General features: G+C 51.0%; 8 protein-coding genes across 8 annotated transcripts; 5 read left to right on the top strand and 3 right to left on the bottom strand.

The window, feature by feature from the left end:
• Window positions 1-1,121: 1,121 nt before the first annotated feature.
• On the top strand, window positions 1,122-1,727 carry VFPPC_05095 (aspartyl/glutamyl-tRNA amidotransferase subunit B-related protein; the record flags this gene model as incomplete). The annotated part of the gene is made up of 1 exon (XM_018284339.1): window positions 1,122-1,727. One exon carries the CDS (start codon window positions 1,122-1,124, stop codon window positions 1,725-1,727), a length of 606 nt encoding a protein of 201 aa, XP_018145789.1.
• A 582-nt stretch (window positions 1,728-2,309) lies between these two features.
• On the top strand, window positions 2,310-2,757 carry VFPPC_13759 (C6 zinc finger domain-containing protein; the record flags this gene model as incomplete). The annotated part of the gene is made up of 2 exons (XM_018291531.1): window positions 2,310-2,413; window positions 2,466-2,757. 2 exons carry the CDS (start codon window positions 2,310-2,312, stop codon window positions 2,755-2,757), a joined length of 396 nt encoding a protein of 131 aa, XP_018145788.1.
• Window positions 2,758-2,841: 84 nt separating this feature from the next.
• VFPPC_05094 (YeeE/YedE family protein) lies at window positions 2,842-3,894 on the bottom strand (the record flags this gene model as incomplete). The annotated part of the gene is made up of 2 exons (XM_018284338.1): window positions 2,842-3,685; window positions 3,749-3,894. The coding sequence occupies 2 exons, from the start codon at window positions 3,892-3,894 to the stop codon at window positions 2,842-2,844; spliced, it is 990 nt and encodes a 329-aa protein (XP_018145787.1).
• A 1,303-nt stretch (window positions 3,895-5,197) lies between these two features.
• Window positions 5,198-6,346, top strand: VFPPC_05093 (oxidoreductase; the record flags this gene model as incomplete). The annotated part of the gene is made up of 2 exons (XM_018284337.1): window positions 5,198-5,256; window positions 5,323-6,346. The coding sequence occupies 2 exons, from the start codon at window positions 5,198-5,200 to the stop codon at window positions 6,344-6,346; spliced, it is 1,083 nt and encodes a 360-aa protein (XP_018145786.1).
• A 219-nt stretch (window positions 6,347-6,565) lies between these two features.
• On the bottom strand, window positions 6,566-7,528 carry VFPPC_05092 (90S preribosome/SSU processome component KRR1; the record flags this gene model as incomplete). Its single annotated transcript, XM_018284336.1, has 1 exon — window positions 6,566-7,528. The coding sequence occupies one exon, from the start codon at window positions 7,526-7,528 to the stop codon at window positions 6,566-6,568; it is 963 nt and encodes a 320-aa protein (XP_018145785.1).
• Window positions 7,529-7,633: 105 nt separating this feature from the next.
• VFPPC_17654 (60S ribosomal protein L19 precursor) lies at window positions 7,634-8,450 on the top strand (the record flags this gene model as incomplete). The annotated part of the gene is made up of 2 exons (XM_022429346.1): window positions 7,634-8,017; window positions 8,115-8,450. 2 exons carry the CDS (start codon window positions 7,634-7,636, stop codon window positions 8,448-8,450), a joined length of 720 nt encoding a protein of 239 aa, XP_022285616.1.
• A 277-nt stretch (window positions 8,451-8,727) lies between these two features.
• VFPPC_17655 (hypothetical protein) lies at window positions 8,728-9,186 on the bottom strand (the record flags this gene model as incomplete). The annotated part of the gene is made up of 1 exon (XM_022429347.1): window positions 8,728-9,186. The coding sequence occupies one exon, from the start codon at window positions 9,184-9,186 to the stop codon at window positions 8,728-8,730; it is 459 nt and encodes a 152-aa protein (XP_022285615.1).
• A 2,200-nt stretch (window positions 9,187-11,386) lies between these two features.
• VFPPC_17656 (HAL protein kinase) lies at window positions 11,387-13,802 on the top strand (the record flags this gene model as incomplete). Its single annotated transcript, XM_018284335.2, has 3 exons — window positions 11,387-11,668; window positions 11,748-13,086; window positions 13,150-13,802. The coding sequence occupies 3 exons, from the start codon at window positions 11,387-11,389 to the stop codon at window positions 13,800-13,802; spliced, it is 2,274 nt and encodes a 757-aa protein (XP_018145784.2).
• Between the last annotated feature and the right edge of the window lie 360 nt (window positions 13,803-14,162).

Raw genomic sequence — 14,162 nt, 5'->3', positions numbered from 1 at the left:
CTTAGGCCAATGTTTAAGAAGTTGGGGAAACGGTCTATCATGCTCCTTTGGACAGGTCTGCTAGTTGGGTTTTGCAGCCGGATTGTTCCCTTGAGGAGATGGAATGAAATTTTACCCCTTCGCTTCTCTCTGGCCGCTGGGCAAAACACTCTCACTCTCACTCAGACTGGCTCGCTCGCTCTCATTTCAGGCCAGGCTGTACAAGTGCACAAAGGCTTCCAATTAGAAGGCTGTGGCACAAGCATTTTGCCCAGCAAGCGGAGATGGCAGTGTACCAAGCCAGATCAGACCAGACTACAAATATTTAGACCACTAACTGCAGATTAGCGCCGCTGACCAACTCCCAGCTGTTGCAATTTGAAGATTGGATCAAATTGTTGCTCCCTAGGTCTGGGTCAGGTGATAAGACGGCTTCGGCGATCCTCAAGCCACAGCGGGTCGCCGAGATGTCATGGAAAGGCCGCAAGATGTGGAAAATGGAGGCTATTTCTCGGACGCGTATGTCGAAGCACCTGGTGAGAACACGATGGGGCTGCATGGCCAGATGGCACGCCTCTGCTCGTCCTGAGTTGCATGCCCAGGTAGATATTATGGATGTGTATATATGTATATGCAGGCATGGACAACACACCATCTCCGGCACCTAAATTCAATTCCATCGCTCCACTCCTCGGCTCCAGCCAACGACATGAGGCTTGCAGCTTTTAGCTAGTGGAGGCAAAGGATATCAATTGAGCCAAACGGACAGGTACCAGATGGACATGGAGACATGGAGGGGGGGAGCCAGGCATCTGGTCTGGCCAGTGACTGATGTGCCCTCATGTGCCCTCATGTTGAAGTCTTGGTCTTGGTTCAACCACCAAGGCGTCTCGCTCAAGAAAAGGCCGAAAACTCGCCTGGATCAGCTGATTCGGCGACAGTCGTCCGCCAGTGACCGACTGCTCAAGTGCCCACACCTGCAGCCAATGGACAAGCTCCGCCGCCTCTCAAACCTTCTCTCAGCTCAAAAATACAAAAAAGATATCTGCTTTTGATTCTGCTTCGAATATCATTTGCACAGCCTCCGAGCACATTCCGAAGCAATTGAAGCCAACAAACGCATCGTTCGATATTCGGCCGCCATGGCGTCCAAACCGACAATGTCTCTCCTGTCAGCGGTGCGCTGGGCGCAACCACCTCAGCTTCCTCGTTCGCCGCCATCATTCACCATGCAGCGTGTCTTCCGAGCATATTCAACAAGCACGGAGGACGCTCCTCCGCCTTTCTTGCAGAAGCTCAAGGGGGATCTGAAAACTGCCATGCGGGCCAAGGACGCCCCACGACTCTCCGTCTTGAGATCAATCATGTCTGCCAACCTCAATGCCTCCAAGACCTCCAGCCCGATTCGCACCGACGTGCAACTCGTTGCCCTGATACGACGCATTCAAAAGAACGCCCAAGATGCTGCTGCGGACGCCAAAGCTGCAGGGCGAGAGGACCTCGTCGAGAAGGAAAATGTTCAGATTCGTATACTGGATGACTACCTGGCTGGCAGTGGTGTCCAGACATTGGGAGAGGCTGAACTGAAGGCCCTGATACAAGAAGCCATTGATGCTTCCAAGGGCGCCGGAACTGCAGCCAAGTCGCTAATGGGTGACGTGATGAAGCGAATATCTGGCAGCTTGGAGGGCAAGGATGTGGACAGGAAAGCTGTTGCGAACATGGTCAAGGAGTTATCTGGTCAATGAACAACAGCTTGTGTACAGTAGCATTTTGTACTATAAAAGTGTATAAAAGCGTTGAAAGTCAATGGATACCACGAATTTCACTCTTCACCGGCTACGCATCCATGACTTTCTGCAACATATCTTTGGTGCCGGTACAAGTACAATGCTCTTTTTTTTCTTCGGCCTTTTCAACCGAGGGGGCGGCTTGGCGATTTTGCAACTTTGATGTAGATTCCCGTCGGTGTCCAAAACACATGTCATCAAACTGCAGAATCATCTTCTGAAGCAATTGCGCTCTACATTCGCAGACATAACGTCCACGATGCATTCGTCGACCCACCAAGCCCAACAGCACGGATTACCCCACCAATTGGTCCTCCATCTCTTGCAGTCGAACACCAAGGGTCCTCGCATCTAAGTGACTCATCCAATAACAGCACCGACATTTCGGAACCACGCCCTTCAAATACAAAATACCAATTACTTACCGCAACATACCGTCGACACGTATAACTACTTCCTCACGAAGCAGCACTCCTACCAGCCTAGGTATCTTCCCCTCTTAAGCTACCCTACATTCCACATAAACAAAACCCAGAAACAATGTCCCGCATCAACATCAGCTCCGGCTCTGCTTTTGAAGCCGAGATTGGATATTCTCGTGCCGTAGTCGTAGACGACTGGGTAATGGTATCAGGAACTACAGGGTAACTTGAACTGTTTTAAGATGCGATGCTTGTTTGCTGAGGTGATAAGCAGGTATAAGTACGAAACTGGCGAGATATCAGATGACGTGGCAGAACAAGCGGAACAGATCCTGCTTAATGTCGACAAGGCGCTCAAAGAAGCTGGTTCCTGTATGGCGGATGTGGTTCGCGTGCAATACATCTTGCCGAACAGGGATGATTTCCCCAAGACGTGGCCGGTCTTGAAGAAGTGGTTCGGGGACGTTAAGCCGGCTGCCATGATGATTCAGTCTGCGCTGATGAAGGAGGAGATGAAGATTGAGATTGAGGTCACGGCGAAGAAGGGCTGTGGTATCAAGAAATAAGATAAATTGATTGATCATGAAAGAGAGTTGTGGTATATAGCGGCCTTTACATGAATATAAACAGGAGAAACTTGGCGGAATGTCTCAATGAACCAACGGCGCAACCACACCGCCTGTGGCAAACGCACTCATAATCGTAATTACACTCGACGCAGATAGTAGTGAAATACCACTGATTCCATGGCCTGAGGTACACCCACCAGCTAATCTTGACCCAACAACCATCAGGACGCCCCCTGCCATTGCCAGCAAGGGCGATACCTCGTGGACAGGGCCAGACGCCAAGTCTGGAACCAGTTTCAACAGACCCCATGCGCCGGCGACGACTCCTGAAGCGAATATGATGTTCTGGTACGATGTGGGTTTGGCGTTGGGCTCAGCTCCGCGGATGAGCCACCAGAAGAAGTTGCCCACTTCTTCAAAGGACCCGGAAATACCCATCATTGTCTTCCGGGTAAGAATGGAAAATAACTGTGCACCGCCGATGAGAAGGCCGCCTACCGCGCCGGGAAACCTGGCCGTAGGGCTCGCGGGAGTGTACAGTGTTGTGGCAGTGATGATGGCAATGAAGGTTGTTTCGAGGAGCAGGAGTGCGGCGCCGTTGGAAACACCCAACTGTTCACTTAGAACCCCCGGCTCTGGCTTCACGCCCGTCTTTTCCCGCCGTCTCTTGACAAGCTTGCTTACCAGCCCTGACCACAGGATACCGCCAATAATGGCACCGTCCAAGGCATGGAAACCCGTCCGAACACCAGCTGCTAGTTGGGCGTAGAGCGTGCCAGGACATGAGCCCGATAGAGCCATGCCTGCTCCAAGGAGACTACCGCCAAGTATGTTGCCGTCATATTTGGAAAAGAGGCCTAGGGGAGACGAGCTCCGGGGAGAAATCTTTACGTATCCCAGGCGTTCTGCAATAGCGTAGACCGCTCTAGATGTGATGTCAGTGACTCACACTTCTATAAGTTACGAAGCCGTTTAGTATTCAACTCACGCGCTGGTAGCAGTGGCAGCCAGAAAAGTCTGAAACATGTGCCAGTTCTCAAATTTCATCTGCGAAATAACCACTTGCGGTTGATGAAAGCCCGCGGCTATCATGGCCGCACCAAAAGCGGCACCGGTTATCGCGGTCGTCGCCATGGTTCTTTTGCTTCTTGCTTTTTTCCCCTTGCAGGATGTCCGTGTCTTGCCGCAAAATCGACTGGTCGAGCAGAGATCCGAGAGAAGCTGGAACGTGGTAGTCTGTGCTCTTATAACAGCTTAGTTTCTTTTGGCTGCTTCCTTTTTCACTTGTTGGTGTGTCCTCCGGGATTACGACACTGCAAGCATTCCATGTTCGGCGATCTAGAAGGGGTTTTAAAAAAAGCTGGGGTGGAGAGGCTCATGTGGTGTCTGGTTCGCTTCGGGGATCCAAATGCCACGTTTTGACAAAGACCTAGTACGCATAGACGGACCTCGCTTGGGGGGACATTAACGTCAAACCATTTTGCCAGCGGGGCCTCTTTTTTAAGACAACTTGGGGAGCTCGGGGAAGCGCTTCGTCAAGACAAGACAAGACGAGACGAGAGGGTGAATGGGCCGGATGGATAATCGGGTCCGGTGGTTGATGGGATGGCTCAACTAGTTGCTAGTGTCGACGTCGGATTGGTGATGGTGTGGGTTGGGCAATCGTCGGGGACCATGACGTGCTGTTTGAGCGAGACAATGGCCGGCAGTTGGGGACCTCGCTCTGTTGAGTAACAGCCACCAGGCGTTTTTGTGGCACAGAAGCCGGGAATTCCATGGTGGCAGAAGTAATGTCTGGGCGAGTTGACGGTTGACTTGCATCGCCGTTTAATGTTTGGTCTGGAGTCGTTCGCCGACCAGGGGACAGGATAGACACCGTTTGTTGCACCAGATCTGTGCGTACCAGACGAGTGCCCCGGGCTTGGCTTGGTGTGACATGACTTCATTTAACATCTAAATATAGCCGTGTGTCTGCCGATAAGGATAAACAGTAACCAGGCCCCTCGAAATTAACAAAGACGATTGCTGCAAAAGTATATGTTTGATTTCGAAGCACAACCAGGACACATTGCAGTCAATCCAAACCATTGAGCATGCAGGAAGGAATAAATGTACCTGCGTCCGCACGCCCGATCTCCCACGACTCGATACAACCGAGGTTCCGCCCTCACAGCTGCTTCCCCGCCCCACGGCATTCGGTTGTGACCAGACAAGACCTTGGGATCCTGGCGCCATGATCGATTTGATGTGAACCTGGATTAATAAGACGGCTATAATACGGCCATGTATAAAGTTGACGTCGTACTTGCATCAAAATCACACCGTACTGCATACGAACAATATATTGGCTACCAATTGTTGTATCCTCTTCCTGTAGTTGTTTAATTTTGAGTTGATTGCTATCTTACTACCCTACCTTCTTTTCTTTGACGTCACAATGCCGCGGGTCCTACATGTGCAAAAAATTGATGGCAAACCTGGCAAGGTCTACTACCCGTAAGGATATCAAATACCTAGGTATATCAAATGAAAAACTACTTCAACTCTAACATTGTATCGCAGCATCAAAATCAGGGAAGTCCCCTTGCCCAAGGTCGGCCCCAACCAGCTCTTGGTTCGCATGGATGCCGCTGCCCTCAACCACAAAGACCTCTTCATCCGCAGACATCTCTACCCAGCCATCTCCTTTGAGAATCCCCTACTCGCCGATGGCTACGGCACGGTTGTCGAGGCAGGATCCTCAGTCAAGCAGAAGCACCTGCTGAACAAGCCTGTCCTGATCAACCCCATGCTCATGTGGGAATCAGACCCCGTCGGACCAGAAAAGGGCGTTGTCCTAATCATTGGCGCATCGTCAATGACAGAAACTGGCTGTGCCCAAGACTACGCTCTTCTCCATGAAGACGACGTCGTACCTGCACCCACGCACCTCACTCCCGCTGAGGGCGCGGCACTCCCTCTCGCAGGACTGACAGGCTGGCGCGCGCTCGTCACGAAGAGCGGCAACGCTGAAGCCGGTAGGAACATTCTCATCACGGGAATCGGAGGCGGCGTGGCACTACAGGTGCTTCAGTTTGCTGTGGCGATGGGTATCAATGTCTACGTTACTTCGGGTGACCAGGCCAAGATCGACAAGGCCAAGAAGTTGGGTGCCAGGGGCGGCGTCATTTACAAGAATGACGGGTGGGAGCGGGAGCTGAAGAATTCGCTCCCCGATGATAGACCCTACATCGATGCTGTTATTGATGGCGCGGGAGGCAACATCATCTCAAAGTCGACCAAGTTTCTCAAGCCAGGCGGCATCATCTCCCAGTATGGAATGACGGTTTCTCCCAAGATGGAGTGGACGATGCCTGCTGTGTTGATGAACATTGAGCTGAGAGGTTCTACTATGGGTTCTAAGAAGGAGTTCAGGGATATGGTTGCGTTTGTGGCAGAGAAGAAGATTCGACCGATCGTGAGCAAGACAGTCAAGGGATTGGCAAACTTGGATGGAATCGAGGGCCTGTTCAAGGACATGGATGCCGGAACACAGTTTGGTAAGTTGGTGATTGAAATCGATGACCACCCAACATCAAAATTGTAAGATGTAAAGAGGATCACGAGACAGAGTATGTTATGGTTCGGAGAACGGACAACAAGATAATGGATATACACGAGCACGGACAGCGACATGGCTGCATATAATCATTTTTGAATGTAAAACCTTGAAATTTCCAGGATATTAGAACGCCAAAAATGCTCCCAAATACAAATCCTCAGCTAAGACCAAGACGTAGTGGCTCCCATCCTGTTCTCTGGCTAGTTACTCCGACGACTTCTTTCGTTTCTTCTTTGGCCTATCCTCCTCTGGTGGTACGAACTCCGCCTCTCGCTCCTTTGCCTTCTCTTCCTTACGCACCTTTTGCTTCTCCTTTCGTTCCTCCTTAACCGCCCTCTCCTTGGCCTGCTTGCCCAGGAAATACTCACCGCTCTCAATCTGCTTGTCGACCTTGCTCTTCTCAGGTGCAGGCGGGAACGGCGTGTACACCTTCTTAGCCTTGTCTGTGACCTTGTGGGGAACACGACGATGGCTGAGCGTCTTCTTCTTGAAGTTGGGAAGGAAGCGATCCCAGCTCTCGTTGGCAAGTTCAGGATCCTTGGCGAGTTCGCGCTTGATCATGAGCTCCTTGATGTGGTAGATGGGGTGGACGTTGGCCATGCAGTCCTCGATAATTCTGCGGATTTCTTTGAGGCCCTTGTAGCCACCCATGGCACAGACGGTGTTTCCGTGAACAAGAATATACGTCTCGGTGAGGAGTTCGAGCGCCTTGAGGGTCGATCCGTTCGGTCCCAGTATTCTTTGTCGTCGCTTGACGAATCTGTCTTTGCTGCCGACGAGGTTTCGAATCTTGATGACGTCGCATGCCATTCCATCGTCAAGAATCTTGACCGCCTGCGGGGCCGGGACGCTTCGAGCCAAGAGCTTGATGAGGTCGCGGGCATTCAGAACCGCTGCTGGGTCAAACGTCTTTCGGGTCGTCTTGACGGTCATTGAACCTTCAACCAAATCGAGTGTGCAGGCAATGCCGTGCTTTTCGAGCGACTTGGTCACGAGAGGCCAGGCTTCTTTCAGGTAGACTTCGCGGTACTTAGGGAACAACGTCACAAAGGACGATTCCTCTGCGAATGTGCCGCCAGCATTGTCCTTGGACGTGAAGTTGTCGACCTTCCATTTATCAATATCGTCCGTGTCCCACGGCTTTTCCTTCTTGTGGGTGGAAGGCATGATGGATGCAGATCTGTTCGAATATTTTGGTTCGTTGAAGTTGAAAGAAACCAAGAAAATATATTTCCTTCGAAATTGAGGCAGATGCACGACGAAATCCAAACGATGTCGGCAATCACGATCGTCAAACGTGATGCTTTTGCTGCCGTCCAAAATTTTTGGAACTTTGTCCGCCAGTCGTGGGGCTGGTCAGAAAAATTCCAGATACAGACACCCCTGCCGTCTGTGGAGCACAAGGCTGCTCTCCATAGGCGCAGCTTGGTGAAATCTTTCCAGCAACGACTCCATCACCAGATTGACCACGCCTGGCTCTCGAAACCAACACCACAACAAGGCCACAGTTCCGTCAAGATGTCGAAAGCGAAAGGCGCAGCCGGGGCTGTCGATCAGATCGTCAAGCTGATAGTCGGAGCCGGCCAGGCGAGTCCCAGTCCGCCCGTTGGTCCTGCGCTGGGAAGTAAGGGTGTCAAATCGATGGACTTCTGCAAGGTATGGGAAAGGCCACGTCGCTGCGATGGCTGCGCAACACGGCCAATTGGCACATCTCGGAACACTACTAACTGCTGTGGAATTTGAAACTTTGCAGGAGTTCAATGCTAGGACTGCACACATCACCCCTGGCACCCCGATGCCTTGCCTCGTCACCGTTCGACCAGACCGATCCTTCCACTTTGACCTGAGGACGCCGCAAACATCATGGCTTCTCTTGAATGCTGCCGAAGCACCGCGGAACAAGAAGGGAAACAGGAGGGGGGCCAGCAACCCGGGGCATGAGACGGTGGGAACCATCAGCTTGAAGCATGTTTACGAAATCGCGAAGATTAAGCAGTCAGAGCTACGACTTTCTGGGCTTTCTTTGGATGGCTTGTGTAGATCAATCATTTACCAAGCGAGGTCTATTGGAATCAATGTGGTGGCATAGTGACTATCATGAAGAGTCGATGGTATGTCACCCACATCAAAGAGGAGCGAGGTTGAGTGTATACCAAGGGAAGTTGGCAGGGGCCAAATGTACAATATGGATAGCGTAATGTCCAAGCTGGAAATACAGCATCATTTTCAAGAGGAACTGGTCGAGATTGCATTACTTCGTTTTCCGAGATGGTGGCTTGTCTGACTGAGAACAACAAACATTGAACATGGGGAGGTCTACTCCGTACCAAAGTGGTAATCTTCGAAATGGTGGAGGTTTTTGGACTTCAGAAATCCTCTACGACTTGCGGTCGCCACGTAGTGGTGAAAGTGAAAGCAGGAAAAACACAAAACCTGGAATGTACAGGAAACCATGATCCGCGCTCCACAAACTTGGCCTTTGACAAGTTTGCTCGAGCCTGGGCAAACATTGACGTGTCTGCGCCTAGCCGCGGGCTTTCGAGCTTGCTGCGGCTGTAGATTGCTTGAGTGCATTCATATAATGATTGACGGCCCGCATACGCATTTCCACTCCTAGACTTTCCGGCCTGACCCGTGTTTGGCAAAGCCGAAAGCGTCCACAGGGCTGTTCTAGAAAAATCGGCAAGGCACATGGTCTCTGAACCACGTCTCAAGTCCAGACCAGCAAGCATGTGGTCTTCACCAATGGACACGAGGCTCCAAGGTACAGACAAGGGTAGCTTGAAAATTTCTTCGACAAAACTTGTCAAAGCTTCCAATTCCATGCAGCTGGCGGGCGATCCAATCCCCAACGGCTGGAAAGCTAAGAATAAGCATCCCAGTTCCTGGCATTGCTTTCAAAAGGCAAGAAAAAGCCCCAGCGAAAAATCCACTGTGGATCCAATGTTTGCGAGTCTCATCAGCCGCTGCTCGATCTGATCCGTGGCATCGACAACTACCTTGGTGCTCAGCCACAGCGTACTCGCAATGCTGAGTATTCTCTTTGCCAGCGATTGAATCCCAAGTTTTGAGCTCTTGAATTGAAGTATGAGGTGGAGGTCGGGGAAATGGGGGTATCTAGCCATGCAAAGGGAGAAACGCTGCTTCGTTGCCAATCCGATAACGGAACAGCAAATGCACCTGTACCAGATGGGCTACATCAACAACCTCGCGCGGTAATGGAACAATTCCTTTAACCAAGGTACCTCCCACAAATGCGGCCTGGCACTGGATGTGGTGGGATGGGTTGTGGTTGGATGCCACTAGCCCAAGAGTCAGGAACCCTGTGGTCCATGTGACGAGTTCGTTGTTCATGGCGTTCACGATAGGTTCAAGGTAAATGCACGGCAGTGTCCCGTTGTGCACAGATTGATCCCTGGATGGTGACAGTCGGCAGTCTGGCCCACAGGCAAACAAGATTTTGGCAGAAGCTGCATGGAGAACAACTGAGTCGACAAGGTGGGATCCGGTGCCTGCGCTGCCAAGGAGAAGAGGGCATCTGGGCGGCAAAAAAAGTTTGCCATTCAGCCTCGATCCAATGCTCTTTCAATTGTTCTTTATAAGTTACATTCCGTAATAGGAAGTCGTTACCCGTAGCCAAATATGCAACACAGTGACGAGTTGCAGTAAGGCATCGAGCATTTTTCATAGGAGAAGAATCCATTGTGAGGATACTTTTGCCTCCCGTTACTGGACCGTTGCATGTGCTGGTGTCAACAAATTGAAAAAAGTATGATAGTCCCTGGTTGATGACACTCAACAGCAATATGCATGCCATTAAAACATCAAGCACAAGCAATTTTATTCCCGGCAAGATCCACTTTCCACCTGTCATTTTTGCCTCCTATGGCGAATGAGAAGAATTTACGGGATGGAAAAGAGAGCCAGGGAAAAAAAAAAAAAAATCCATCGGCGCCATCGGGCTCCATGGTGCACTGTGGCGGTGACGGTGACGGCGAAAGGCGATGACTGCATAAGGCAACACCAGACGTACCGGATTGCAATGCGACTGAAGCCGAGTATTACGTGGGAAACCGAAAGCAAGAGCCGAGATGAAGTTGCAATATGAATCAATGAATGGGTACTCTAATTGCCCCGGTTTTGATGTCGTTGCCGCAACATTGAATCTACTCACTTGCGACTGGATGTCACAGGTAAATATGTTCCTGCCTGATTTCCACATGCTTTTGCTTCCATGGACCCTTCCATGTTCCAAATTAGCTGGTTTGCTATGGTTCAATACGCCAAGTGGTCAAGTGGTGGGTCTTGCCTGGTTTCAGCGGAACCGTCAAGCCTGTCCGTTGCAGCTGGCTGCCTGGCGGAAGATGCCTGGATACTTCAAACTGCAAGAACGGAGGGAGCGCCTGCCATTTCCCCTCCCCCTAGCGCCCTGCATCGTTCTTGCCTTGAACCAGACGAGACCATACCAATTGGTCACAACCGCACAACCCAGAATGGAGACTTCTGCCCCACCATCGGCTTCTTTCCACCAACGCTAGCTGAAGTATCGCCGTGCAGTCAGTCCCCAAAGTACTCAGAGCATCACGTCTGCATGCTCTCCTCTTCTTATCTTCTTCAACCTCCTCAAAAGTCCTGCGACGACACAGGCACGCATTGGACCAGTCCTACCTTGTACACCGAGCTTTGCTCGTTAACAATTCCATGGCTTCTCAGTCTCCCAGTCAGGGGCATCGTCAAAATCAAGACACCGCCGGTATGTTCATCTTTTCCCGACTCATCCGGATTCGGTACCCCTCCGTTTGCTTTGAGTCCTCCATGTCTGGTTATCTCAACCGGCTTCCTCCCCCGCGCTGCCTATTGCCGTTTGCCGTTACAGCTGCAGGCGCAGCATTGATGCAGATTTGCATGGTTGATTCCACCACATCGACGACAGTCTCTCTTTTGCTTCCCATATTTCTTACTTTGTCTTTGCTACAATCTCATGAGCATGCGCCGCCTGGCAAAGCAATTGGCTAACAACGTATCATGTCAGCAACAGCCCCGGAGCCATCGCACACTTCTGCAAATGCTCCCGGTGACGAGTCCAAGGCCAAAGATGATGCCCCGGCCGTTCGATTTGCCTCTTCTATAGAGGAAATTTCGCCCTCGGTAACAGCCACCGCCCCCAGTCAAGATCAAGACTATAGCTTCTCTGAGGTTGCTGCGGACCAGCTTAAAGCTTTCACCAAATCTCTACAAGGCCGTCCCCTGCAAGAGAGACGCATGAATACTTTCCAATTCGAAGCCTTTTCTCTCCCACCTTCTAGAGTGAGTAGATCCTTGTAACTGCGGCATCACTTGCCAATGTTTTTTGCGGTTACACAGATCTGACATTTGGCCAATCAAGGTTGCGTCCCGGGATGATGAGTCGGCAGATTCAACTAGACTCCCAACACCCAATTCTTCCAACTTCTACTCTCCCCATGGCAGCCCAAGGCTCTCGGCGTTGGCTTCTCCGCCACTTACACCCGCCGGTTCGGGTCCGTCCGCAACAGTCGCTGAAAAGAGAATATCCAAAGGACCGGACGACAAAAGTGCTAGCGCTAGCGATCCTCAAATCATCACACCTCAAGCCTCGACGTCACACGACAAATCCCCTGTGATTGAGGATCGCAAGCCTCTTGCTCACCGACCTGCTTCTTCCGATCATGTTATGAGACGATCGTCTTCCGTTGAAGATCACAAGTCCCACAGAAGGGGTATGTTCGGCGTTGGCCCCGGCTCTGTCCCTGTGTCTCGAGAATCGAGTCCGTCGCGAAGCTCCGCATCCAACTTCTATTCGAAGCCAATGACGCCTGGCGGTGACGCGAATGATCCCTACGCCAAAGGGAAAAGACCACCACCACAGTCGCACCCGTCGCGACACACGATTGATCCTCGTTTTGTGTTTTCTAGAAAGAAGAAGCATGGGTCCCCGAGCAGCTCCAAGACGAACTTGACTGAAAAACGTGGGTCGGGTGTGTTTGGTAAAAGTGATGAGCTTCTCGCTGCGGATGGTGCAGGAGGTGGTTCGGGTCATGCGCCCCAGGGATCGATGGCGGATCTTAAACGCTTTTTCAGAATGTCCGGCCACAACCAGCATCACCATCACCACAAAAAGAGAGAATCTTCGCCAGCACCGGGGACCAGGACCCCCCCTACACACCGGTCTACCAACCAGCAACTTCCGTTCAGCGATGACCATGGGCTGTCATCGCGATACGGAAAGCTCGGTAAGGTCCTTGGCGCCGGCGCTGGCGGCTCAGTCCGATTAATGCGCCGCAAGGAGGACAATACCGTTTTCGCAGTCAAAGAGTTTAGAGCCAGGCATAGCTACGAGACAGAGAAGGAGTACAACAAAAAAGTAACTGCCGAATTTTGTGTCGGGTCAACACTGCATCATGGCAACATTATTGAGACTTTGGATATTCTTCAAGAAAAGGGTCGATGGTTCGAAGTTATGGAATACGCACCATTTGACCTATTCGCAATTGTCATGACAGGCCGAATGACCCGGGAAGAAATCCGATGCTGCTTCTTGCAAATTTTGAATGGAGTCACGTATTTGCACAGTGTTGGGCTGGCTCACCGGGATTTGAAGTTGGACAATGTTGTCGTCAGCGATAAGGGAATTATGAAGATCATTGATTTTGGTAGTGCCCATGTCTTCAAATATCCCTTCGAGAACGACACTGTTCCTGCAAAAGGTGAGTTACATATTTGAATTACGATCAAAATGTTCTAAAGCCACATGCTGACTGGCGATATAGGTATCGTTGGATCCGACCCATATCTGGCGCCGGAAGTTTATGATGTGAAAGAGTACGATGCAGCAGCTGTAGATATCTGGTCGCTTGCCATCATCTTCTGCTGCATGACCTTGCGACGCTTCCCATGGAAGATTCCAAGAATGACGGACAACTCATTCAAACTCTTCGCGGCCGATCCTACTCCCGGACACGATCCTACAAAACTGATTGGACATTCAAAATCAACGGGCAATCTGTCCAACACGGTGCCGAGGGAGTTCTTGACTGACGAGGATCTGAAAGAAAAGGGTCATCATCGCCATCACTCACACAGTTCGCATCACCATGGGAAGGAGGGATCCGAAGCCTCATCTACGACAGATTCTCAGAGCCAGCAGTCCCAGAGCCAGAGTACCACAGGAGAGCGCAAGGAAATCATCCGTGGCCCATGGAGGATTCTCCGATTGTTGCCTCGAGAAAGCCGCCACATTGTTCACCGCATGCTGGACCTTGACCCAAAGACCCGTGCCAAGATGGACGAAATTTTGAACGAGTCGTGGATTGCTGACACGGTCATATGTCAGCAGCTAGAGAATGGCGAAGTCATTCCTGCCGAGGACCATAGTCACGTGTTGGAACCCCCAGCGTCTCAGCAACAGCAGTCCAAGACATAATAGATTCCAAGGTGGGAGAGCAGGAGTGGTTCTCTTTGAATATGGTGCCATAGTTGGATATGGCTTTTATTTACGTGGCGTTTTTCTGAAGGCAGGGACTGGATCTCTGATAAGATGGTTGGGACATTGACTTTGCATAGTTGCAAGAACAAACTAGTAGGGAGCATCAAGAAGAATTCGATAGTGGAAAATAGGAACATACATGGCTTACAGGTGTGCCTCAAGGCATGTGGTATAAGTCAAGAACGGTATAGCATCGATGGATGTGTACTTAGGTAGTTGGCATAATGAATATAAATAGTGGTAAATTCTTGGAGAGAAGGCAGTAATTGACGTCTCTGGTGAACGCGTTACATAAGC

The sequence above is a fragment of the Pochonia chlamydosporia genome, chromosome 3, assembly GCF_001653235.2.
Source record: "Pochonia chlamydosporia 170 chromosome 3, whole genome shotgun sequence".
Lineage (NCBI taxonomy): Eukaryota > Fungi > Ascomycota > Sordariomycetes > Hypocreales > Clavicipitaceae > Pochonia > Pochonia chlamydosporia.
Note: the sequence above shows the minus strand (reverse complement) of the source record. Positions and strands in the feature narration are given on the sequence as shown.